General features: G+C 41.1%; 1 protein-coding gene across 1 annotated transcript in view; it reads left to right on the top strand.

Annotated features, from left to right (window-relative positions):
* Positions 1 to 27,091, top strand: part of GRID1 (glutamate ionotropic receptor delta type subunit 1) — a 2,008,846-nt gene that overhangs the window by 1,921,991 nt on the left and 59,764 nt on the right. Inside the window, exon 15 of the mRNA XM_069753192.1 lies at positions 22,261 to 22,501. Coding sequence (XP_069609293.1) covers positions 22,261 to 22,501 — 241 coding nt within the window. The remainder of the gene's footprint in view (positions 1 to 22,260; positions 22,502 to 27,091) is intronic.

Genomic DNA, 27,091 nt, shown 5'->3' on the forward strand with positions numbered 1-27,091 from the left:
CTGTGCGCCCAAACAGTGTTTTTTCCCCACATATGGGATATCAGTGTACTCAGGAAAAATTGCACAAAAACTTTTATTGTCCATTTTATCTTGTTAACTTTCTGAAAATAAAAAAAATTTAGTCTAAATTTTTGTGAAAAAAGTTGTGTTAAGTTTTTTCTTTCACTTACCATTAATTACTGCGAAGCATCTGAAGGCTTAATAAACTTCTTGAGTGTGTTTTCAGCACTTTGATGGATGCAGTTTTTAGAATGGTGTCACTTTTGGTTATTTTTATTTTAATTTTGTTGGAAAAATGAGAAATTGCTGATCAACTTTTAACCCTTATAACTTCCTAACATAAAAAAAGATTTAAAAAATCATGCTGATGTAAAGCAGACATGTGGCAAATGTTAATGATTAACTGTTTTATGTACCACATCTCACTGATTTAAGGGCATAATAATTCAAAATTTTAAAATTGCAAAATTTTCCCAATTTTTGCCAAATTTCTGTTTTTTTCACAAATAAATGCAAGTCATATCAATTTAATTTTACCACTATCATGAATTATAGTTTGCTAAGAAAAAACATTCTCAGAATCAGTGGTATTTATTGTTGAAGAATTCCAGAGTTAGCAAATCATTAAGTGACCCTTATGGTTAAAGCATCACGGTAATCCTCTATGAAGCCATCAAAGAGTAATCTTTTCCCAGTTTTTTCCTTTGAATAAAACAATCGGCATGGATCACAGCATTCAACTGCATAATTTGATAAGAGTTTCCTCTGATTTACATTACTGGAGCAGGACTTCAGTTGTGCATTGTTGGCAAAATATCACTCCTGTGCAACCCAGCACACACACACAGCCTGTGAAATCTGATGCTGCTACTACCTGACTCTTAGAACAATTGTTCCTTTCCTGCAAATCTGGAAAGTAAACTATGGTATAACCATACTTTCCTCCTGGGTACTATATATGGAACTACTACTTCAAAAATAATCAAATGTTTCTTTTTACTGTTTCAAATTCAATCTTATGAGGCATTTGCTGCCACTGAATACTTTTAGAATAATGCAGGATTCTTTTCCAGCTTTGGCTTATGCAAACAGAAATGCTGACATTTCAATATAAAATTGGATTATACCTACTTTTTGTGTTGACCTTGTACAGCATTCACTGGATTATGTGTATTATATTAAAAAGACATGCAGTATTATGATATCGTTAACCAAGAAGAAAGAAAATCTTAAAAATTAGTCATGGTCTATTTCTGTAGCACAGTCAATTTCATGGTCCACTTAAAGAAAAAATTTGCCAATTAGTGTTACAAAATCTGTTTTTAACCATTCCTCTCTTGTCCTGGTATGGACGTCTTCTATTTTTCAAGTGTAAAAAATGATTTTAAATTATGTTTATGCACTGATCAGCCATAGCAATGGAGATGAAGTGGATAGCAGTGATTCTTTTGTTACAATATCAACAGTTGAAGAGTGGGATACATTAGTCATCAAGTGATGGCAACAAGACAAAACAGCAAGCTTATTAAGATGGGCAATTTTGACTAAATCCATATTAAAATGACTAGATGACTGGGTCAGAGCATGTCCAACACAGAAGGTCTTGTGTGGTGTTCCCAGTAAACATTGGCTAGTACCCACCAAAGTGGGCGAAGGAGAAGAATCGATAAACTGTTGACAGGTTGATGGATAATCAAGGCTTAAAGATGTATGTTGGGAAACAAAGGTTAGCAAAAGCTACTGTAGCAATAATTGCTATATAGTTGTTGGATAGTGACTATGATAGCAAGTTGACAGAACATAAAGATCATTACATCATAGTACCCATACTGACAACTGTTCACAAAGCCAAAGGATTCCTAATTAGGCATGTTAGAATTGGGAAATAATGTGCTGAATAAGTAGCAGTTGGGGTACAATTTAACTTTTAACATAATATACTAAAAAAGATAAATATGCAAAATCACACTCAAAACAAAGTGCAAGGTGCAGGACAATCAAGAAAAGACACGTGGTCTACCTGGTAGTTTATGTGGTACTGATTAGTGATGAGCAAATAGCATAGTTGCTCAGGTCTCCCAGAGCATGCTTGGGTGATCTCCGAGTATTTTGTAGTGCTCATCACCTCAGCTGCATGATTTATGGCTGCTGGACAGCCTGAATACATGTGGGTATTCCCTAACAAACAGGCATTCCTCACATGTACTCAGCCTGACTAGCAGCCGAAAATAATGCAGATGAGGCGACGAAAACTAAATGTCCGAGCACTACAAAATACTCGGAGATCACGCGAGCATGCTCGTGGAGACCCGAGCAACAATGCTAGTCGCTCATCACTAGTACTGATATTTGTATTCATTGGTAGGACGGTCCTTGACTGGCAATCTACCCAGTACTTACATAAATATAATCATGTCAGGATTAATACTACTCATATAATAACTTGGTTCAAGAATTAAATAGCCCAAAAATGGCATCCAGATCAAATAAAGTCTGGGTGTCTAATGTGTTATACCATGTAAATTATCACACTGTGTGCTAAAAAACCAAAACTTATCTGCAAACAGACAGAATTGTGTATGCAATTGTGTATGCAGCCAGAGTAAATTTAACTCAGTCTTTCTTGGTGCCACAGAGGCAAATACAGTGATTTGGCATAATTGTACACTAGATAGTATGCCTTATAGGGCTATCCACAGCCTATTTTTAGTTAGACGTACAGGCAAGAAATCCCACTTATTAAACCTGACAGGGCACACCTGTGAAGTGAAAACCATTCCCGGTGACTACCTTTTGAAGCTCATCAAGAGAATGCAAACAGAGTGCAAAGCAGTCATCAAAGCAAAAGGTGGCTACTTTGAAGAACCTAGAATAAAAGACATGATTTCAGTTGTTTCACAATTTTTTGTTAAGTATATAACTCCGCATGTATTAATTCATAGTTTTGATGCCTTCACTGTGAATGTACAATTTTCATAGTCATGAAAATACAGAAAAATCTTTAAATAAGAAGGTGTGTCCAAACTTTTGGTCTGTACTGTACATCCCCTGTTAGTAGCTTGGAATAAATTGTGTGGCTATAGCGACTAAATAAAATACCATACATGGGCTATTTCCATGATTTGGCATAAAAAAATGGAAAGGACTCACCAGACAGTAGAGTCAGTGCACATCATTCAAAGGATTAGCCCTTCATGGAACTCTGGAACGGGGGACACTTTCCCCATTGCTCCCTCTTCAAAATGTATATAAAGTGCTGGTACCTCTTATTGATGAGAGGCGCTATCATGCTGTGCTATCACTGCTTGTCACCTACATGGCTCGGCATCAATTTCAGGTACCAGTATGTTATTATATTGTATCTTGGATAGACACAGAGCTGTGTTTCTAATGACTCAAAGCTCTGCTTTTCTTATACTTCCTTAACTAAAAAAATTAACTGCAGTATAATTTTTTATGCATGAAAAATATTGAAGCATGTTCACACTGGCCATGAAAGTGAACCTGTCAGCTGTGTTGGCTGATATAAGATGTGGCCACTGCCTTTCAGGGCTTATCTACAGCATTCTATAATGCTGTACATAAGCCCCAATCCAACCTGAAAGATAAGAAAAATAAGATTTATTATACTCACCTGAGGCACTGTCCAGTCCGATGGGTGTTTTAGATCCGGGTCTGGCTCCTCCGGTCTTCTTATGATTGCCACCTTCCTGCTTGTGTCATGGACCCCGGCACTGCGTGCCTGCGCAGGCGTACATATCTGCCCTATTGAGGGCAAAGCAAAGTACCACAGTGCGCAAGCATCGGGAAAGGTCAGAGAGGTCAGTGCCTGTGCACTGCAGTACTTTGCTCTGCCCTCAACAGGGCACGTACATATGCCTGCGCAGGTACATGATGCTGGGGAGCCTGCGAAGCAAGCAGGAGGGCGGTATCGCAAGAAGATGGGAGAAGCCAGACCTGGACCTGCGACACCCATCGGACTGGACTGCCATCCGGGTGAGTATAATAACACTTATTTTTCTTATCTTTCAGGTCAGATCTGAGGGCTTACGTACAGCATTATATAATTCTGTATATAAGCCCTGGAAGGCGGTGGCTGTACCTCATATTGGCCAAACCTTGTGATAGGATCCCATTAAACAGACAAAACCTAAGATAGAAACAAAATGAACATAAACTCTGTTGTAAGTAAGTAAAAGCATTAGTGCATATAAAAAACATAGGGTACTTAGTAAACACCGTTTTTGATCTAAAAAACCATGAAAGCCACCTCACAGCATCAAGATGTACCTAAATAGGGACGGTCCTAACCTCTATTGTCAAAACCTTACCATGTGTCAAAATGATGTCACTGTGAATAAGGGCCAAGCAAGACCGGGTCTCTTGTCTTTTTCCTCTTCATACTAATATCTGGCAGTTTTGTCTTTGTGACCAAAATAGTCACGAATCTTACCATGTAACACAGATAAACCCAGTTCTGAAATTCTCAGGGAGCATTTTCTATTTTTTCAAAAATGATGAAGTGTCTTAATTAGGGTTGAGCGAAACGGGTCGGCCATTTTCAGAAGTCGCCGACTTTTGGCAAAGTCGGGTTTCATGAAACCCGACCTGACCCCTGATCCCGAGTTCCGATATGTTTGCAATATCGGAAATCGGTATCGGAATCCATATTTAAGTGTAAAATAAAGAATTAAAATAAAAAATATCGCTATACTTACCCTCTGACGCGCCCTGGTACTAACCGGCAGCCTTTCTTCCTTCGAATCAGCGCTTGCAGGACCTTGCGGTGACGGCGCTGCTTGTGATTGGTCGCGCGACCGCCCATGTGACCGCTCGCGCGACCAATCACAAGCCGCGACGTCACCACAAGGTCCTGCAAGCACTGATTATTAGGAAGGAAGGCTGCCGGAAAGAAGCAGGGTGCGTCCGAGGGTGAGTATATACCTAATAGGAATATACTTACCCTCGGACGCGCCCTGCTTCATTCCGGCAGCCTTCCTTCCTAAGAATCAGCGCTTGCAGGACCTTGCGGTGACGTCGCGGCTTGTGATTGGTCGCGCGAGCGGTCACATGGGCGGTCGCGTGACCAATCACAAGCCGCGACATCACCGCAAGGTCCTGCAAGCGCTGATTCGAAGGAAGGAAGGTTCCCGGTTAGTACCAGGGCGCGTCCGAGGGTGAGTATAGCGATATTTTTTATTTTAATTCTTTATTTTACACTTAAATATGGATCGCAGGGCCTGAAGGAGAGTTTCCTCTCCTTCAGACCCTGGGAACCATTGGAAACCCAATGCACTGCATTGGGTTTTGAGTTTCGGCCGACCCCGACCTCGACTTTTTTATAGGATCGGCCGATTTCACTCGACCCGACTTTTGAAAAAGTCGGGTTTCGTGAAACCCGACCCAATCCTATAAAAGTAAAAGTTGCTCAACCTTAGTCTTAATATCTAGAAAAAGCTACATATGTTTGTTTATTTTCCATCTCCGTTGCAGAGAGATTAAACTTTGTAGGTAATTGCTAGTGATAAGCGAGTATACTTGTTGCTCGAGTTTTCCTGAGCACTCTCGGATGGTCTCTGAGTATTTGTGACTGCTTGGAGATTTAGTTTTTGTTGCCGCAGCTGCATGATTTGCTAGATAGCTTGACTACATATGGGGATTCCCTAGCAACCAGTCAAACCCACATGTACTAAGGCTGGCTAGCAGCTGAAAATCATGCAGCTGTGTCAACAAAAACTAATTCTCTGAGCAGTCACAAGTGCTCAGAAACCACCCGAGCAACGAGTATACTCGCTCATCACTAGTAATTGCTCATCTTTGTTGCCAAAAAAATGTCTTGTAGAGTTTATATGCTAATTTCCACTAAAATCAAGAGGGTAGTAACAAAGATTTATCTCTGGAGAACTTGCGTGACGGTGACCAATCAGTCATTGAACGGCCTTAGATTGGACAATCTAAATGCACTGTAAGTGCAACTGCGATACATGTACTCACTAATTACTATTACAGATAAACAGATTTAACTCCTTAAAGACTCAACCTATTTGGTACTCAAAAAATTAGGTTTCAAGGGGTTTTAGAGATTTTTCAAAAGCTGTCAAAGAGAAATAAATAACTATTCTAAAGGAATGCTATATTCATATATTGATATATTATCTTTTGCACCATTCACCAGGCCACATGAATAGCTGGTGGCATTTTTGGTGGGGCAGTTTGATTAACACTTGCCTGTTTTCACCTTCCTGATCAGGCCAATTTTTTCATTTCTGATCAGTGTCAATTTATGTGGTAATAACTCTGGAATGCTTCAATGGATGCAACTGATTTTGAGACTGTTTTTTGTGACATACTGTACTTCATTATAGGGATAAATTTAGATTTTTTGCGTTTGTTTGTGAAAATATCTGAATTTTGGCAAACATTTTGAAAATTTCAGACATTTTCAAACTCTTAATTTTTACATTTTTAAACCGGATAGTTACAGCAAAAACAATATAGTTAATAAATAACATTTATCACATCTTTAGCACTTTACATTAGTGTTATTTTTGAAACATTTTTTTTGGTAGGAAGTTAGAAGCGTCAAAAGTTTGTCAGTAATGATTCATTTTTCCAACAAAATGTAACGGAACCAATTTTTTTATGGACCACATTACATTTGAGGTAGTGACTTGAGGGGACTATGTAACAGAAAGTACCTAAAAGTGACATCATTTTAAATCCTTCATGACCGTACCTTTTTTCATTTTTGCGTTTCGATTATTGCGTTCCTTCCTCCCAGAGCCATCTTTTTTATTTTTTCCGTCAATATGGCCATGTGAGGACTTATTTTTTGTGGGTCTAGTTGTACATTTGAATGATACCATTGATTTTACCATGTCATGTAACAGAAAACAGGAAAAAAAATTCCAAGTGTGATGAAATTGCAAAAAAAGTGCAATCCCACACTTGTTTTTTGTTTTTTTGTTTTTTCTAGGGTCACTAACTGCTAAAACTGACGTTATAATTCTCCAGGTCATTACGAGTTCATAGACAACAAACTTTTTATCTAAGTGGTGAAAAAAATTCCAAAGTTTGCAAAAAAAAAAAAAAAATAGCGCCATTTTCCAAGACTACATTTTTTTGATCTCGGGTTGAGTGAGGGCTTTTTTTGCGTGTCAAGCTGACATTTTTAATGATACAATTTTTGCGCAGATACGATCTTTTAATTGCCCATTATTAAATTTTAATACAATATCACGGCAACCAAAAAAATGCAATTCTGGTGTTTTAATATTTTTCTCGCTATGCTGTTTAGTGATCAGGTTAATCCTTTTTTTATTGAAAGATCGGGTGATTCTGATCAAGGTTATTCCAAATATGTGTAGGTTTTTTTTTATTGTTTTTTTTTTTTGAATGGAGTGAAAGGGAGGTGATTTAAACTTTTATATTTTTTTATTTTTTTCATATTTTTAAAAGCATTTTTTTTTTAACTTTTGGCATGCTTCAATAGCTTCCATGGGAGACTTGAAGCTGCCACAACTTTATCAGCTCTGCTACATAGAGGCAATGCACAGATCGCCTCCATGTAGCAGTATTACTGCATTGCTATGAGCACCAACCACAGGGTGGCACTCAGAGCAATCTGGCATCAACAGCCATAGAGGTCTCAAGGAGACAATCACGTGATGGGGGTCAGCGGTGCACGTATTTTCGGCCCAAAGGCCGGAAGTGCTTGTTAAATGCCACTGTCAGAGTTTGACAGCGGCATTTAACTAGTTAATAGGCGTGGGCAAATCGCAATTCCACCCGTGCCTATTCCAGGCACATGTCAGCTGTTCAAAACAGCTCATATGTCCTGGCTTTGGGGTGGGCTCATCGCCGGAGCCCACCTCAAAGCAGGGGATACTGATGTCGGTCGTAGTATCCCATCCAATGTCATAAATGGGTTGAAAACTGCACCCCTCAGAGTGCTCAAAACCAAATTCATGTAGTGTATTAACTATTCAGGTGCTTCACATGAAATAAGTCAATGTGGAAGGGAAAAGTGAAAATTTTACTTTTTCCCCAAAAAAAGTTACTTTAGCCTGAATTTTTATTATTTTCACAAGGGTAAAAGGAGAAAATTAAGGGCTTAGAAGAGAGGAGCACCATCTGACTTTTGGAAACCAAAATTGTCTGGAATAGATAGTTGACATCATATCACGTTTGCAGAGCTTCTGATGTGTCTGAACAGTGGAAACCCTCACAAGTGATGCAATAATGGAAACAGCCCTTAAGGAATTAATCTAGATGTGTGGTGAGCACCTTAAACCTGCCAGTGCCTCACAGAATTTTATAACGCTGAGTTGTGAAAATAAAAAATGATATTTTCCCATAAAAAGTTTGCTATAGCCCCAAATTTTTCATTTTCACAAGGGTAACAAGAGAAAATTGACCATAGAATTTGTTGCACAATTTTTACTGAGTGCACCAATAATATGTAGGGGAATACCTTAATTTGCATCATAGTGACGTATGTGTAAATAAGGGCTGAGAAGGATCGGATCCAAAACATAGACACACAGCAAATGGGAAGTAATATAAAAGTAATGTCCAGCTCAAAAGAATGGAGGCCATACCCTTACGTGCAGGCTCGGACTGGCCCAAAGGGGTACAGAGGAATCCCCCGGTGGGCTCCTAGGCAAATCAGGGCCTCCAATCTTACTGCATGGGCAGTACTTCACATCATTCACTCTTTTCACAAAAAAGCAGCATCTCATCATTCATTATCCAAACTACCCAGTTCATTATTATATATTTGTTAACCAGGGTCGTGTAATATTTTTATACAGGTGAAAAGTGGGCACCCAAAGTCAATGTTACTGGTGGGCCCTTGGCACCCCAGTCCGACACTGCTTATGTGCACTAAATGCAGAAATCTAAAACTAAACTAAAAAAATGAACTGACATATAAGTTGACATGCATGCAAAATACAAGCATGTTTACTTTGGTCATTAAGCAGACAAAACATAAGACTGAATCAAAATAAACATATACTCTGCAATAAGTAAATAAGTAAAAGCAATTGTACATGTAAATAACATTGGGTACTTAGTAAGCACTATTTTCATTTTTAAATCAAGTGTAAAAGCCATTCCACCAGCGTCATGGTGTACCCACATTTGGGATGGTCCTAACCTCTAATAAGAACCTTACCATGCGTCATAGTGATGTTTGTGTGAATAAAGGCTGAGCCGGGTCGGGTGCAAAAAATGGACACACAGCAAATGGGAAGCTATTTAATGCAATGTCCAGCTCAAAGGAATGGAGGCCATTTCCTTACCTGCATTTAATGCAGACACCTAAAACTAAGTTAAAAAAATGAACTGGACTATAAATTGGTGTGAATGCAAAATAGGATTTTGGGCACACGGAAGGACTCAGAATGGAAGGATTAGGAGAAAACAAACTGTACAATTTGTTAGCCAATTTCTCATGAGTACAGTAATACCCTATAAGTGGTCAAAAACAAACTACTTTTAAAGCACAGTGGAAAGTTCTGAAGGAAAGGAGCTCCATATTGTAATGCAGATTTGGCTGTTATGGTTTGCGCGAGCCAGATCACATTACCACAGACTCTGAGGTGACAGAACAGCAGAATCCTTAAGTGACCCCATTTTACAAACTACACCTCTCAATGAATTCATCTAAGGATGCAGTGATCATTTTGTCATGTATCAAAAAATTGTATAACAGTGGGCGGTGAAGAAAAATGAAATTACATTTTTACCACAAATATTAAATTTTAGCCCCATATTTGGCATTTTCACAATAATAAATGGGTAAAAATGACCACAACGTTTTTCACACAATTTCTAGTGAACATGGAAATACACCATAGCTGTATATGTATATAAGCTGTACAGTACTGCTTAGCCACATGGTGAGACGCGGGAGGGAGAAGCACTATTTGAATCACGGAGAACAAATTATTGAAGAATAGTTTGCAGACCACATATCAATAGCCCCTAAGTGCCAGAGGAGCAGAATCCTCCCCTCAAGTGACCCCATTTTGGAAATTACACCCCTCTGTTACTTTATCTTAAGCTGTAGTGATGATTTTGACTCCATGGGTGCCACTGCATTGCCAAGTATGTTGCAGTGCCCAGTAAGTTGTAGTGCCCAGACATTGTGCCCAACTTTTGCTTCTGAAGACACTCACCCTTTAGATTAGGTGGGCTCTCATTGCTACAGAAATGCCAAACATGTGGACGCTAAATGGCTTTGGCTCAGGAGGGATGGGGACATTCAGATTTAGATTTCAGAGTGCAGAATTTACTGGATCTATTTTAGGAGATGAGGAGCCATAGCACTTTTTCAGAGCCTTTGTGCTACCAGTAACGTGGAAGCACCATATGTTTACAATTGATCTGAGTAGGGTGCAGCAAAGATGTTTGCTGGCTCTATCCACAGATACTTCCTTTGATGCATGGAATAAGCAGGAAACCAGACTTTGCAGGAACACAGGTGTGTATAAAATAGCAGGAACAGCATAGCCGGAAAAGGTAGAGGAAAAACACACTCACCGTCCTTTAAAACACTTCTTCTTTATTGTAAAATTAAAACATTAGGTTTTCAGGGTGAACAGAATGCTTGCAGGACAACAGTTGTTTCTTACCAACTAGTGCTTCAACAGGTCCGTGTATGACCAGGACCTGTTGAAGCCTCAGTTGGTGATAAACAACTGTCGTCCTGCAATAATTCACCTCATTCACCCATACAAACCCTACATTTTAAATTTACAATAAAGAAGAAACATTTTAAAGGATGGTGACTGTGTTCTTCTACTTTTTCCTGTACCTGAGTAGGGACTTGCTTTTCTATGTGGATTGAGCTGAAGCTTTTATTTGGAACATTCTGCATAATATATTGGATCACATTTATCCTGTGATCACTTACATCTGGATATCCATATAACTCTTAGAATGAAACCCTCCAAGAGATCCATTCACTATTATGAGGCAGCAGAGTTACTCTGGACTCTGTCTGGCCTTTGTTTAACAGGGTCCTTCTTTTCAGACATACAGAACACTGTAGTTGACCACATTTTTATGCATGCTTTAAAATACAGACACCACCGGATAATAGGTTCCATCTGAATCGCACATTTCAGAGATTGACTTTTGTAGTACAATATGACATATTCCGGGATATCATTCTTTTTTACATTTATCTTTTTGATCATGTACTGTATTATTCCACTTTAAATTTGTCAGTATCCTGAGAGAGCATAGTTTTTTGACTTGGTTATTTCTTTTTTAAGCTGTTCACTGAAGGAATTAGGAAGTGTTAAAGTTTTATAGATCAGGTTGTTCTGGACTTGGTAATACCAAATATGCATACTTTTTTTGTTTATTTTTGTTTTTACATAAATATACGTATTTATAGGTATATAATTTTTTTCCATTCATTTTAGGATTTTTTTTTAATAGTTTTAAAATATGTCAGCTATTTGTTTAGTTCCTCTATGGGACTTCAACTTCTATTTCCGTAATCACTTATCTCATGCATTGCAATACACATTTATTGCAATGCATGAGAACTCTCAGATGCACACTTGCAAAATGCCTGTTAGACCCTGCTGCTTTCTGAGTCTAACAGGCCACCATATCTGGCAGACCTAATCATTTGACCTCCCGCTGCCATAACAACCCTTGTCTCCCCTGTGATCAAGTCACAGGCAGCCGATGGGTCAAAAAAGGAGCCCTACCCCTCTCATAAACTTCTAAATGTTGATTTTACAATTGATCTTGGCATCTAGAAGTTAATACAGTGTTAACATCATTGGTATCTCAGCCAATCAATTTTCCAATGGTGTCACATGTGAGAGCTGGTGCTCTGCACCAGAATCACATTGCTTGCAGGACTCTGGAACTCCTGAGCTCTGCAAGACCATAGATAAACGTTGGCACTGCACAGAGCTCCAGCTTTTCAATGTCTTCTTTGCTTAAGTATTAAAGACAGCTTCCCTTCATTCTCATTATTGGTGGAGGACCTCATGATCAGACTATCACTGACATTAAAATAATAACAATAGAAAAAACACTTTGATAAAGTGCAATGTATATATCTGTACTTTTCAGTGTCCCTTTAATTACAAAGAATAATCTAAACCCTTACCCAGGCAGTCTGCAAACCAGATCATTGCTATCTAGACTCAGTTTATCTTGTAGTTTAATAATTCTGGCTACTTAAGCAAATCTAAGTACAATATTTGTTACTTCATCGGAAGTCGGTAAAGTTAACTATCTATATAATTGTCTAAGGGGCACTTCCGTCTGTCTGTACCGGATATTCATTGGTCGAGGCCAGCCAGTGGGCATAGACAAAAGGGCAGGGGAGGCCAGGAAGTATGCAGAGTTAGTCCCCACCCACTCTGTATAGGCCCGGCCAGAAGCGCTGTAAAGGGGGCGGAGTCAGCCGGGACCATGGGCGCTGTTGGACCTACCGCGGCAAAAAGCCGGGGACTAAATTAGCGGCTGCGGGTCGTGGCCAGCCAATACAGACCTGGCCAGAAGGGCTGCAAAGGGGGCAGAGTTGCTTTGAGGAAGGCGGAGCCACCCGGGACCATGGGCGCTGTTGGGCCTACCGTTGCCAAAAACCGGGGACTAAATTTGCGGCCGCGGTCAGTGATGATGGCCGCAGTTATTCATGACAGCTGCGACTGCAGGAAATAGTGCAGCACATGCGGCAGTGACAGCTGCGGACGAAAGGTGAGTATATACTCTGTGGCTGTGCAATATACTACTTGGTTTTTCAATATACTACGTGTCTGTGCTATATACTATGTGGGCTGTGCTGTATACTACGTGGCTCTGTACTGTATACTACATGGCTGGGCAATATACTACGTGGGCTGTGCAATATACTACGTGGGCTGTGCAATATACTACGTGTCTGTGCTATATGTTATGGCTGGCAATCAGGCAACACAGCGTGCAGTAATCAGCGCACATACAGAGATCTGGCAATAACCAAAAACAATAGGACGAGCTCTGAGACGTGGAATCTCTGTAGACTGCAGTACCTGATCTATCCTCACACAACTATAAGCAGCAGTGGATTGCGCCTATCACTACCTATGCAACTCGGCACTGCCTGAGGAGCTGACTAGCCTGAAGATAGAAATACAAGCCTGACTTACCTCAGAGAAATACCCCAAAGGAATAGGCAGCCCCCCACATATAATGACTGTTAGCAAGATGAAAAGACAAACGTAGGAATGAAATAGATTCAGCAAAGTGAGGCCCGATAATCTAGACAGAGCGAGGATAGCAAAGAGAACTATGCAGTCTACAAAAAACCCTAAAACGAAAACCACGCAAAGGGGCAAAAAGACCCACCGTGCCGAACTAACAGCACGGCGGTGCACCCCTTTGCTTCTCAGAGCTTCCAGCAAAAGTTAATAGCAAGCTGGACAGAAAAAACAGAAAACAAACTAGAAGCACTTATCTAGCAGAGCAGCAGGCCCAAGGAAAGATGCAGTAGCTCAGATCCAACACTGGAACATTGACAAGGAGCAAGGAAGACAGACTCAGGTGGAGCTAAATAGCAAGGCAGCCAACGAGCTCACCAAAACACCTGAGGGAGGAAGCCCAGAGACTGCAATACCACTTGTGACCACAGAAGTGAACTCAGCCACAGAATTCACAACAGCTATATACTACATGGGCTTTGCTGTATACTACATGGGGTGTGCAATATACTACGTGGGTTGTGCAATATACTATGTGTCTTTGCTATATACTACGTGGGCTGTGCTGTATATTATATGGCTCTGTGCTGTATACTACGTGGCTGGGCAATATACTATGTGGCTGGGCAATATACTACATGGCTGGGCAATATACTACGTGACTGGGCAATATACTACGTGGACATGCATATTCTAGAAAACCGATGCATTAGAATCGGGCCACCATCTAGTGCTTCATATTTATGGTGCTTTAAAGCAAAACAATTGTAGCAAACAGTGCTTGATGTTAGAGGTTTCAAAGCAACTATTGTTTCTCAAACACACTGCATGGCTTCATTGCATTTAACAAATAATCAGGTTTGACATGTACATTATAAAAACCATGAGCAGAATTTCTGAAACTGAAATAGTACACTAGACAATGTCATAACATATGATTTCCGTATGGTAATCTGCCTGACAGAAGACACGGATTTCTCCTGCCAAACAGCATTGATATTGACCTTACCGCACCAATGACTTTGAACTTGAACATTGAAATGTATAGATAAAATGGAATCATGTATGATCAAATTGTGAGTTGCCATTTTGACTTGATCTTTTTTGCACTGTTTTAACATCAATTTCCTAGTACATCTTATTATTTTTCAATGCCTGCATCAATATGATCTGCCAAGCTGTTGTATCATCAAATGAATGAAGGAATAAAAAAATGTAACTGAATAATGAATGATTATATCAAAAGAAAAACATTTCTTGCAGTCATTTAGACCGTAATTGTTAACCTGACGGCAGAAAAAATGAGACAGGGGTATAATGGGCAAGGGCATGGCTTTCGGGGCAAGCATGGTATGTATCCCAGGGACTAGGTGTCAGAATTACAATAAGAAGACAGTTTGCTTGGTTAAACATATTTAGATCCAGGGTAAAGACAATACATTGACATCTTTGATCAAATAAAGGAAAGTTTAGTTATTCCTTTGTAATGATTATTGCCACTTCCTTAACACTGTCAATAAAGTCAGTACAATGTATAAATGTAGGGGTCTAGGGATGGCGGAGTAAAAATTACTTGGCTTAGGGACTTTGTGCCCCCTCACATTCACTGTTCTCTAAAGAAGACCTGTCAGAGGTAAAATGTTGCTAGTTTTTGTTCTTGAAAAGAATGGAATGTGTTCTCCAGCAGCAAAAATCCTGTGAATGAAATGATTTTCTTGTTGGATAAAAAACGCCTTTATTGTACCAACATGTGGAATAAAAAAGCTGTCCGCCTGAAAGGTAGCATTCAGAGATAGGTTTCTATGGATGCTACTTTTTACGTGGCCAGCTTTTTTTATTCCATATGTTGGTACAATAAAGGCGTTTTTTATCCAACAAGAAAATAATTTCATTCATGGATGTTTGGTGCTGGAGAACACTTTCTCTTCTCTTCAGTCATTTTCACATCCTAGACTTGGCCAGCTCCGTGCGGCTTCCTCTGACCAGGCAAGGTGCTTCTTTATGCGGTCTAAGGTGACATGGCTTACTAGATTCTTTGGGGGTGTTTTTTTAAGCTGCTCTGCATGATTGCCCTAGGAACAATGCCCTCCTTGTAAAGACCATCAAGATTAGCATATTGGACATATATATATACTAGCTATAGAACCCGTTCTACGCCCGGGTGGCGAGCATTTATATTGGTATATGGTCTCCATCCTGGTATGTGCTGCTCCATCCTGCGTCCCCATCCTGTCATGAGCTGCTCCATCCTGCGTCCCCATCCTGTCATGTGCTGCACCCATCCTGCACCCCCATTCTGACATGTGCTGCTCCCATCCTGCACCCCCATTCTGACATGTGCTGCTCCATCCTGCGTCCCCATGCTGTCATGTGTTGCACCCATCCTGCGCCCCCATCCTGCCTTGTGTTTCACCCATCTTGCGCCCCCATCCTGTCATATGCTGCTCCCATCCTGCACCCCCATTCTGACATGTGCTGCTCCCATCCTGCACCCCCAATCTGACATGTGCTGCTCCATCCTGCGTCCCCATCCTGTCATGTGCTGCACCCATCCTGCGCCCCCATCCTGCCATGTGTTGCACCCATCTTGCACCCCCATTCTGTCATGTGTTGCACCCATCCTGCGCCCCCATTCTGTCATGTGCTGCTCCGATCCTGCACCCCCATTGTGACATGTGCTGCTCCCATCCTGCGCCCCCATTCTGACATGTGCTGCACCCATCCTGTGCCTCCATTCTGTCATTTGCTGCTCCCATCCTGCGCCCCCATCCTGTCATGTGCTGCTCCCATCCTGTGCCCCCGTTCTGTCATGTGCTGCTGCCATCCTGCGCCCCTGTTCTGTCATGTGCTGCTCCCATCCTGTGCCCCATTCTGTCATGTGCTGCTCCCATCCTGCGCCCGTTCTGTCATGTGCTACTTCCATCCTGCACCCCCGTTCTGTCATGTGCTGCTTCCATCCTGCACCCCCGTTCTGTCATGTGCTGCCCTATTCTGTAATGTGCTGCTCCCATCCTGCGCCCCCGTTCTGTCATGTGCTGCTCCCATCCTGCGACACCATTCTGTAATTTGCTTCTCCCATCCATATGCCCCATACGCTGCTCTATTATGGTTGATGGCCCCCATAAGATGCTCCATAGTGTATGCCCCCGTACACTGCTCCATAAAGGTTTATGGCCCCCATAAGACGCTCCAGTGTGTATGCACTGCTCCATAAAGGTTTATGGCCCCCATAAGACGCTCCGGTGTGTATGCCCCCGTACACTGCTCCATAAAGCTTTATGGCCCCCATAAGACGCTCCAGTGTGTATGCCCCCGTACACTGCTCCATAAAGGTTTATGGCCCCCATAAGACGCTCCAGTGTGTATGCCCCCATACACTGCTCCATTATGGTTTATGGCCCCCATAAGATGCTCCATAATATATGCCCCCATACACTTCTCCATTATAGTTGATGCCCCCATAAGATGCTCCATTGTATATGGCCCCTATGCTGCTGCGATATATAAAAAAAATACCATACTCACCTATCGTTGCTGGGCACCGAGTGCTGGGGACCTGAGCAGGTGGGGATACCGGCGCGCTGTGGGGGTCAGGTGCCGGTATCGCCGCTAGCTCAGGCCCCCCAGCACTTGATATATTCACCTGTCCCCCGTTCCAGCGCTGCGCGCCGCCATCTTCCGGCTCCTCTGGCTGTGACTGGTCAGTCAGAGGGCGGCGCCGGCGCGCATTAAGCGCGTCATCGCGCCCTCTGAAATGTGAACGTCACAGCTGGGGACCCGGGAGACGGAGCCGCACGCAGCGCTGGAACGGGGGACAGGTGAATATACTCACCCTCCTGGCGCGTCCACGGTCCCTACCTCTCCGGTGGAGATCGCGGTGTGCGTTCAGTGTTTACGCACACCGCAATCTCCTGGGAGCATCACTCTGTGGGGGCCAGACTGCGCAGGCGCTTGCTCAGTCTATAAAGGCTTCGGACAGAGTGACGCTCCCAGCGTTATATTATAGATATAAATAAATGAGTGTATGGATGTGTGTATGTGTGTGTATTTATCGGCAACCAATCACTAAGCATCTTTCAAGAAGCTGAGCTGTGATTGGTTGCTATGAGCAACAGTTTTCCTTGTAGACAGTTGTGGTAAATGAGGCCTATTATTCTGATTATTTCTATGGTGTTATCGTCCTTCTGTAAAGCTGGAAATAACATATTTTATTACTGTGCCGATACATACCACCCTCTGACACAAACTGCAGGGTGAGCCCAGTATCACACAGTATAGGATTAGATACACAGCTCAGCAGACAGTATCACACAGGATAGGATTAGATACATGGCTCAGCAGACAATATCACACAGGATAGGATTAGATACACATCTCACCACAGTATCACACAGGATAGGATTAGATACACAGCTCAGCAGACTGTATCACACAGGATAGGATTAGATACACGGCTCAGCAGACTGTATCACACAGGAGAGGATTACACTGTGTGCAGAATTAGTAGGTAAGTTGTATTTTAGAGGATTATTTTTATTATTGATCAACAACTATGTTCTCAATCAACCCAAAAGACTCATAAATGTCAAAGCTTAATATTTTTGGAAGTTGGAGTGGGTTTTTTTTATATCTGGCCATCTTAGGAGGATATCTGTTTGTGCAGGTAACTATTACTGTGCAGAATTATTAGGCAACTTAATAAAAAACAAATATATTCCCATCTCACTTGTTTATTTTCACGAGGTAAAACAAAATAACAGCACAAAATTTAGAAATAAACATTTCTGACATGCAAAAACAAACCCCCTAAAATTAGTGATCAATATAGCCACCTTTCTTTATGATGACACTCAACAGCCTTCCATCCATAGATTTTGTCAGTTGCTTGATCTGTTTATGATCAATATTGCATGCAGCAGCCACCACAGCCTCCCAGACATTGTTCCAAGAGGTGGACTGTTTTCCCTCCCTGTAGATCTCACATTTTATGAGGGACCACAGGTTCTCTATGGGGTTCAGATCAGGTGAACAAGAGGGCCATGTCATTATTTTTTCTTCTTTGAGACGTTTACTGGCCAGCCGTGCTGTGGAGTAGTTTGAGGCACGTGATGGAGCATTGTCCTGCATGAAAATCATGTTTTTCTTGAACAATACAGACTTCTTCCTGTTCCACTGCTTGAAGAAGTTGTCTTCCAGAAACTGGCAGTAGGTCTGGGAGTTGAGCTTCACTTCATCCTCAACCTGAAAAGATCCCACAAGTTCATCTTTGATGATACTAGCCCATACCAGTACCCCACCTCCACCTTGCTGGCATCTGAGTTGGAGTGAAGCTCTCTGCCCTTTACTGATCCAGCCTCTGGCCCATCCATCTGGCCCATCAAGAGTCACTCTCATTTCATCAGTTCATAAAACCTTTGAAAAGTCAGTCTTAAGATAATTCTTGGCCCAGTCTTGACGTTTTATGCTTCTTGTTCAAAGGTGGTCGTTTTTCAGCCTTCCTTACCTTGGCCATGTCCCTGAGTATTGCACACGTTGTGCTTTTTGTAACTCCAGTAACGTTGCAGCTCTGAAATATGGCAAAAATGGTGGCAAATGGCATCTTGGCAGCTTCACACTTGATTTTCCTCAATTCAATTTTATGCCCAACACGCTTCTTGTGACCCTGTTGGATATTTGCCATGAAACGCTTGACTGTCTGGTGATCGCGCTTCAAAAATTTGGCAATTTTGAGACTGCTGCATTGCTCTGCAAGACATCTCACAATTTTGGACTTTTCAGAGCCTGTCAAATCTCTCTTCTGACCCATTTTTTCAAAGGAAAGGAAGTTGCCTAATAATTAAGCACACCTTATGTAGGGTTTTGATGTCATTAGACAACACCCCTCCTCATTACAGAGAAGCACATCACCTGATTTACTTAATTGGTAGTTGGCTCTCAAGCCTGAACAGCTTGGAGTCGGACAACATGTATAAAAAGTATCATGTGATCAAAACACAACTTGCCTAATAATTCTGCACAAAGTCTAGATACACGACTCAGCAGACAGTATCACACAGGATAAGATTAGATACATGGCTCAGCAGACTGTACCACATAGGGTAGGATTAGATACATGACTCAGCAGACTGTATCAAACAGGATAGGATTAGATACATGACTCAGCAGACTGTATCACACATAATATGATTAGATAGACAGCTCAGCAGACAGTATCACACAGGATAGGATTAGGTACACGGCTCAGCAGACAGTGTCACACCGGATAGGATTAGATACATGGCACAGCACACGTTGTCACACAGGAGAGGATTAGATACATGGCTCAGCAGACTGTATCACACAGGATAGGATTAGATACATGGCTCAGCAGGCAGTGTCTCACAGGATAGGATCAGATACCTGACTCAGCAGACAGTTTCACACTGGATAGGATTAGATACACAGATCAGTAGACAATATCACACAGGATAGGATTAGGTACACGGCTCAGCAGTTAGTATCACACATGATATAATTAGATACATAGCTCAGCAGACAGTATCACACAGGATAGGATTAGATACACAGCTCAGCAGACACTACCACACAGGATAGAATTAGATACACGGCTCAGAAGATGGTATCACACAGGATAGGATTAGATACACAGCTCAGTAGACAGTATCAAACAGGATAGGATTAGATACATGGCTCAGCAGACAGTATCACACAGGATAGGCTTAGATACACAGCTCAGCAGACAGTATCACAAAGGATAGGATTAGATACACAGCTCAGCAGACAGTATCACACAGGATAAGATTAGGTACACGGCTCAGCAAACAGTGTCATACAGTATAGGATTAGGTACACTGCTCAGCAGACAGTATCACACGAGATAGGATTAGATACACAGCTCAGCAGACAGTATCACACAGGATTGGCTTCAATACACAGCTCAGCAGACAGTATCACACATGATAGGATTAGATACACAGCTCAGCAGACAGAATCACACAGAAAAGGATTAGATACATGGCTCAGCTGACAGTGCCACACAGGATAGGATTAGGTACATGGCTCAGCAAACAGTATCACCCAGGATAGGATTAGATACACGGCTCAGCAGACAGTATCACACAGGATAGGATTAGATACACGGCTCAGCAGACAGTGTCACACTGGATAGGATTAGGTACACTGCTCAGCAGACAGTGTCACACAGGATAGGATTAGATACACGGCTCAGCAGACAGTATCACACAGGATAGGATTAGATACACGGCTCAGCAGACTGTATCAAAAAGGCTAAGATTAGATACATGGTTTAGCAGACTGTATCAAAAAGGATAAGATTAGATACATGGCTCAGCAGACAGTATCACACTGGATAGGATTAGATGCATGGCTCAGCAGACAGTATCACACAGGATAGGCTTAGATTCACAGCTCAGCAGACAGTATCACACAGGCAGGATAGGATTAGATACAGAGCTCAGCAGACAGTATCACTTGGCATAGGTTTAGATACACAGCTCAGAATACAGTATCACACAGGCAGGATAGGATTAGATACACAGCTCAGCAAACAGTATCACACAGGATAGGATTAGATACATGGCTCAGCAGACAGAATCACAAAGGATAGGATTAGATACACAGCTCAGCAGACAGTATCACACAGGATAAGATTAGGTACACGGCTCAGCAAACAGTGTCACACAGGATAGGATTAGGTACACGGCTCAGCAGACAGTGTCACACAGGATAGGATTAGATACAGGGCTCAGCAGACAGTATTGCACAGGATAGGCTTAGATACACAACTCAGCAGACATTATCACACATGATACGATTAGATACATGGCTCAGCAGACAGTGTCACACAGGTAGGATTAGATACACGGCTCAGCAGACAGTGTCACACTGGATAGGATTAGATACACAGCCCAGCAGACAGTATCACACAGGATAGGATTAGATACACAGCTCAGGAGACAATATCACAGAGGATAGGATTTGAAACACAGCTCAGGAGACAGTATCACACAAGACAGGATTAGGTATACATCTCAGCAGACAGTATCACACAGTACAGAAATAGATACACCGCTCAACAGGTGTTATCACACAGGATATAATTAGATACACAACTCAGCAACAGGATATGCCAAAGGAGAGGACCTTTTCAATCCATGAATTCCACTCATTCCAATTCATTTGCCTTTTGATTTTAACCACCTCCAATTTCCACTTTGACTGGCATTTGCAATGTCCATTAACAAGGCTCAGGGACAGTCCTTGAAAGTAGCAGGGTTCGAGTTGCAATCTCCATGCTTTTCTCATGGTCAACTTTACGTTGCCTGTTCAAGAGTTGGAATTGCCAAAAATCTGTTCATCTTTGCACTGGAAGGAAAAAACAAAAATGTTGTTTATCAAAAGCCTCCTGAATGAGTTGAAAATAAAATACTATCAGTACTTAGGTAATCGTTTAGTTAATTTGTGTTGTAAATTTTTAGCGTTGAAAATATGATGTGAAATGTTTTTATATGCAATATAATCGTTATAATGTGTTATAAGTAACCACAGTTAGTTACTATGCCCAGGCAATGCCGGGCTCTTCAGCTATTGTTTTATAAAAAGACCTGCATCTCTGAAGCCATATGCTATATTTAAAAAAGAAAAAAATGGAAGACTCCATGGAATAGATGTAATAAAACAAGTACTTAATCTGTTCACTTTTGGTCTGGTGGAAAGTCCTCTTTTAGTTTAATATATGAGAAGTACATTATAAGATTTACTTATCTTTCACAATATGAAGGTGTGATATTTTTCACCGCCTTTTGGATGCTTGGTGCACAAGGGTCAAAACTGTCATAGGGAATAAACTTATGAAAAAAGAGTTGGTATGCTGACATAAAGGTACAGTTTTCCTAAATTGCAGTTAATTGAACATGATTAAAACTAATATTTGTTTTCAAACAACAGAAAAATATTTTGAACAATTCTCTAACCTCATGCTTTAAAGCAGTCTTTATAACATCATTTTTTCTTTTTTTTCCAGAATCCTTGAATTTCAAGATACTGGTTATTTAGACATTTTAAAACAAAAATGGTGGCCACGAATGGGAAGGTGTGATTTGAACAGTCATAATAATGCACAAACAGATGGCAAAGCATTAAAATTGCACAGTTTCGCTGGAGTTTTCTGCATACTTGCAATTGGATTACTACTCGCTTGCTTGGTAGCTGCAATGGAATTGTGGTGGAACAGCAACCGCTGTCGACAGGACTCACCAAAAGAGGTCCATAACTACTATTCTTATTATATAAAAGGTACCTTAGGGACATGCATCATTGGAAGCAATAACCCAATTAGTAGATTTAGTTATGTGATGACAACCTACAGCACTTTATAATGTGTCACTTGACCAGATAAACAAATATACTAATATATATGCACCAATAATGCATATCCCTACTTAGAATATTGGGTTGTGCAATGACAGTGGCAAATACAAGGGTGTATTTGTTTCACGCTTTTCAATGTAAGCAGATCCACAATTCATTTTCCTGTCTGCAAATAATAACGTGTTTAACACTTTTTGCACTAGTGCTTTCCAACTACTGAATCAGTCTACCAAATACATAATGATTAATAGAGGCTGACATAGTTATCCAAGGGAATCATTTAAGACACTGGCTCATTTTTAATTCTTGTTTTGGCAGTAATATACAAATAGTGGCTAAGCATAAACTGCAATTGAAATAAATAACTCAAATCAATTATCAAAAGAAGCCTAATACAATCTTTACAGATGTTTTGGATAAAAAAATTGTTATAAATGAAGATTCGGCAAAGACGCAGAGGAAATTAAAATTGAAAAAATATCAAAAGCAAAGCAATGCTGAATGTTGTCATGCATAAAGCAAACATCAATTTCCATCAATTAAACTTCTTAACACGCTAACCTTTCAGAGATCTTTGTTCAGCAGCTGTCTCTAAACACAATACTAACAATCGAATAAAGATAATATTTGAAAAGTTTTTATATTGCAATGTCTGCAGTGTCCCATGTACTTAGTATACAGATTTATTTTTTGATGGTTACTGTCATAGCATGTTTTTATTCATTGTTACTAAATGACATTATTTTAATACTATCTCATACATTTGTAGAAAAATATCTACAAACAGCCTACACAGCTGTTGGTATGGAACTTTTTGGATTATTCATACAGCATTTTGTTTTTTTTCTAATTGAATTGCCAACTTATCCCACAATCAACTGATTTATATTTTATTCTTGATAGTAGCTGTTTAAATAAGTTTTCTGCAACATGTTCTCTCTTCTGACTTGGATATTACGCTAGTCAATACCTTGCTGATGAAAGTCATTTGTGCTTGAAGTGAAAGAGGTTGTCCAGTAAAAACAAGATGCTACCTATGCGTTGGATAGGTGATAATTCGTTTGGCATCTGGGAGTAGAGATTTTTTTTTTAATCTCTGTTAGAATGACGCAGTACACATGCTCGACCATTGCTTCATTCATTCTCTTTCAGGCTGATGGTCATTGTGCTCTGTCTGTTCCATCACTTTCACTGAGACTGAATGGAACAGAGTTTAGGAATCTGATCTGTCACCCAACTTTGTAACTATGATAAAAGTTATGCATTGGGGAAAAAATTCCTCGATCTGCCAACTGGTGAGGATTCCAGTGGATAGGTGATAAATTGTTTTCTCCGGACAATCCCTTTATGCTTGGTGTGATTAAGAATCAATTTATTTCCAATCTATTATTGTATTACCATCTCTACAGAAAAGTTATTTGTCTCAATTAATCCAGATTGGAATTTCGTATGCCAATATTGAGGAAGTGATCACTGGAATAAGATGCACCAAATGCATTAGGAGGCGTGTCCTTTTATAAAATTTGGGACATATTTTAACTGCCATGCACCAGAAACATAAATATACTCCCGTGAGGTAGGAAAGAGAGGTACAGAGCTGCAAACGTTATCCAGGCACTAATAGGGTACGTAGAGTCCAATTCAAAAGCTGGGTGGGTGCTCTATCCGCTGGTGAGCACAACAAAAAATAGAAAGGAAAAAGGAAGTGAAGGCACTCCAACACAGAAATAAAATAAAAAAAACTTTATTTCGGCATGTAAAACCAAGTTAAAAACATGATAAACACCTGACGCGTTTCAGGTGCATAGAAAGCTTCCTTAATCATAGTCTCCTGCTAATTAAAATCACCTGTGACAAATGGGAGGCGTGCACATCCAAAGGAAAAAAAAAGACAGATCATGCAATATGCTGAAAAATAGAGAATGGACAGTACCTCCAAAAATCATACAATGATCTAATGCCGCTAGGCAAAAATATATATAACTGACCAAGAGGTTCTTAGTTTAACATTCTGATCAGACTGTATGAAGCCCACTGCCACATCAAGGCAAACATCATAGTGTGTCCTACTGTCATAATGGAGAAGAGCTGTGCGCAGGAGACTGCAAAGGATCAGGAGACTGCAAAGTTAGGGGTCTAGCCCATTTTTGCTCTCACTGAAAAGCGGGATGAAGGTGAGTTTCAGTACTACTTTCATTTGCTGTGGATGCTGTGGTTTTGTGCTGGTTGGGTGGTGCGGTCTGGAGTCATGGGGACTTAATCTTGCAGCATGGGTGCTGTGGGGCACCAGGCCGTCTGCTCTGCTGGAGCATTGCCACTGTGGCGGTGGTCAGCACACGTCTCCCCTCCATTAGGGCAGTAGGACCAACTGCGAGGTTTGAGGTGATGTGGCAGTGGGCTTCATACACTCTAATCAGAATGTTAAACTAAGAACCTCATGTTCAGTTATATCAATTTTTGCCTAGTGGCTTTAGATTAATGTACGATTTTTGGGATGTGCGGTTAAATGCTCTTTTTTGTGTTAAGGTTTTTTGTCTTGTGGATGATCTTCTACCCTGGACTGATATAGTTCTGAATGAGGATGAATAAGTCATAGAAGGAGGTGCTACTAGTAAAACTAATGTCCAGTGAATGGACATCAAAAATATTTTTTTTCTGACTATTACCACATGATAATTAAAAAATATATATTTGAGGCTACATATGATGTACTCAGCTTTTTCTTTCAGCTCCATAGATACTGAATAGAACAGAGATTTTGATTCTGACCTGCTCTTTTTTTCCAGCCAATCGTGGTATTTCCATCCCCATAGGAAAGTGATTGATCTCAACTAATGTGGACACTGGAACAAGATGCACCAAATTTATTAGCAGGCATGTGCTTTTATTAAATTTGGGGCATCTTGTAATTGCTGTGCACCAATAATAGAAATATGCGCCAATCTGGAGGGCAAACATATTCAATGTGATTTATGCCACTTTATAGCTTAAGTTATGCTGAATTTGTTGGGCATGTTTGGTAATGCCAAACATTGCTGAATAACTCAACACCTTTTCAAAAGGTTGGCGTCACACACAGTGCAGGAAAGACTAAGTGCAAGAAGTAGGGATAAGGGGAAGGGAACCCAACACTAGGAGGGAATGGAGACCCCTAATCAGATCTAACGTCACCCTGTCTGCATTAAGCGTCTCTACATAGGTTCCGCACCTATCTTCGAGCAGGATACCAAACCCCTGCTTGCCCCTGGAAATAAGCCTTCCATACTGGAGGACAGGATTTACACTAGTCAATCCCCACTACCACTAAAGATGGATGTGATATACAAACCAGGGGAACTCTTAGCTTGAGTAGACTTAAAGAGAAACACAGACATCCTCCAAACATCAAGGATGAAGATAGCCAACTGCTTTAGCTCCATGCCTCAACAGGGAAATGGAAATATCACCAGAAAATCCCAGCAGCCAGCTGGGAGTTATAAACACACTGATCCAGGTGTGTCAACTAGAGCCTGGGTAAGTTGACACTGGGTTCTAAAGTCAGAAGGCTCATGAACATGTCTTTGAAGCCAACCGTGGAGCCCTTCTGCATATAGATGCCCTGTGACTGTCTGCAGCCTCTGACACACCCGTGACAGTACCCCCTATTCTACTAGTGTCCTCCGGATGCTAAGGACCAGACTTCTTGGAACAAGAGATGTGAAATGAACAAACCAGCCTGGGGGCAATCACCTCTGATGCCGAGACCCACATCCTTTCCTCTGGGCCATAACCTTTCCAGTGTACCAAGTTTTGAACGGAACGGCATTGGAGGTAAGAATCTACAATCCTTGAAATCTGCAAATCCAGATTTCCATCAACCATTATTGGGGTGGCAGTAGGGGTGAGGGCTCAAGAGATTCCATGTATTTCTTAAGCAAAGACTTGTGGAAGACATTGTGGATTTTAAGAGCCTGAGGAAGCTCAAGACGAAACACCGCTAGATTAATGATGGTAGTCCCAACTTCCAGGAAGGAACCTTCAACCTGATATTCATGGTAGACAACCACACAGTCATTCACATACAGGTCCTGACCTGGCACACATTTTATGTCAGCCAAATGTTTGTATCTGTCTCCCATAATCTTCAAATTACTCAGAACCCCCGCCATGCTGAGGAGAGTGACTAAGCAAAATCGTTCCTCTTCAGGAATTCCCAAAGTCCCTCCCCTGCTTAAAGTACCAAACTGAGGATGGTAAGGGTATGCACCAAATAATGATGACCTACAGGTAGATTCTTGATGGTGATTATTGACAGCAATTTCTGCCAGCGATAAGTAGGATGCCCAATCCTGCTGATTTTTGGAGACAAAACACCTAAGGTAGGTCTCAAAATTCTGGTTAATTTGCTTGGTCTGTCCATTTGACTGGGGATAAAAGGCAGAGGAAAGGACAGATGCACCCCCAGTCTAGAACAGAAAGCCCTGCAGAACTTGGAAAAAAATTGG

The sequence above is a fragment of the Ranitomeya imitator genome, chromosome 2 (genome assembly GCF_032444005.1).
Source record: "Ranitomeya imitator isolate aRanImi1 chromosome 2, aRanImi1.pri, whole genome shotgun sequence".
Lineage (NCBI taxonomy): Eukaryota > Metazoa > Chordata > Amphibia > Anura > Dendrobatidae > Ranitomeya > Ranitomeya imitator.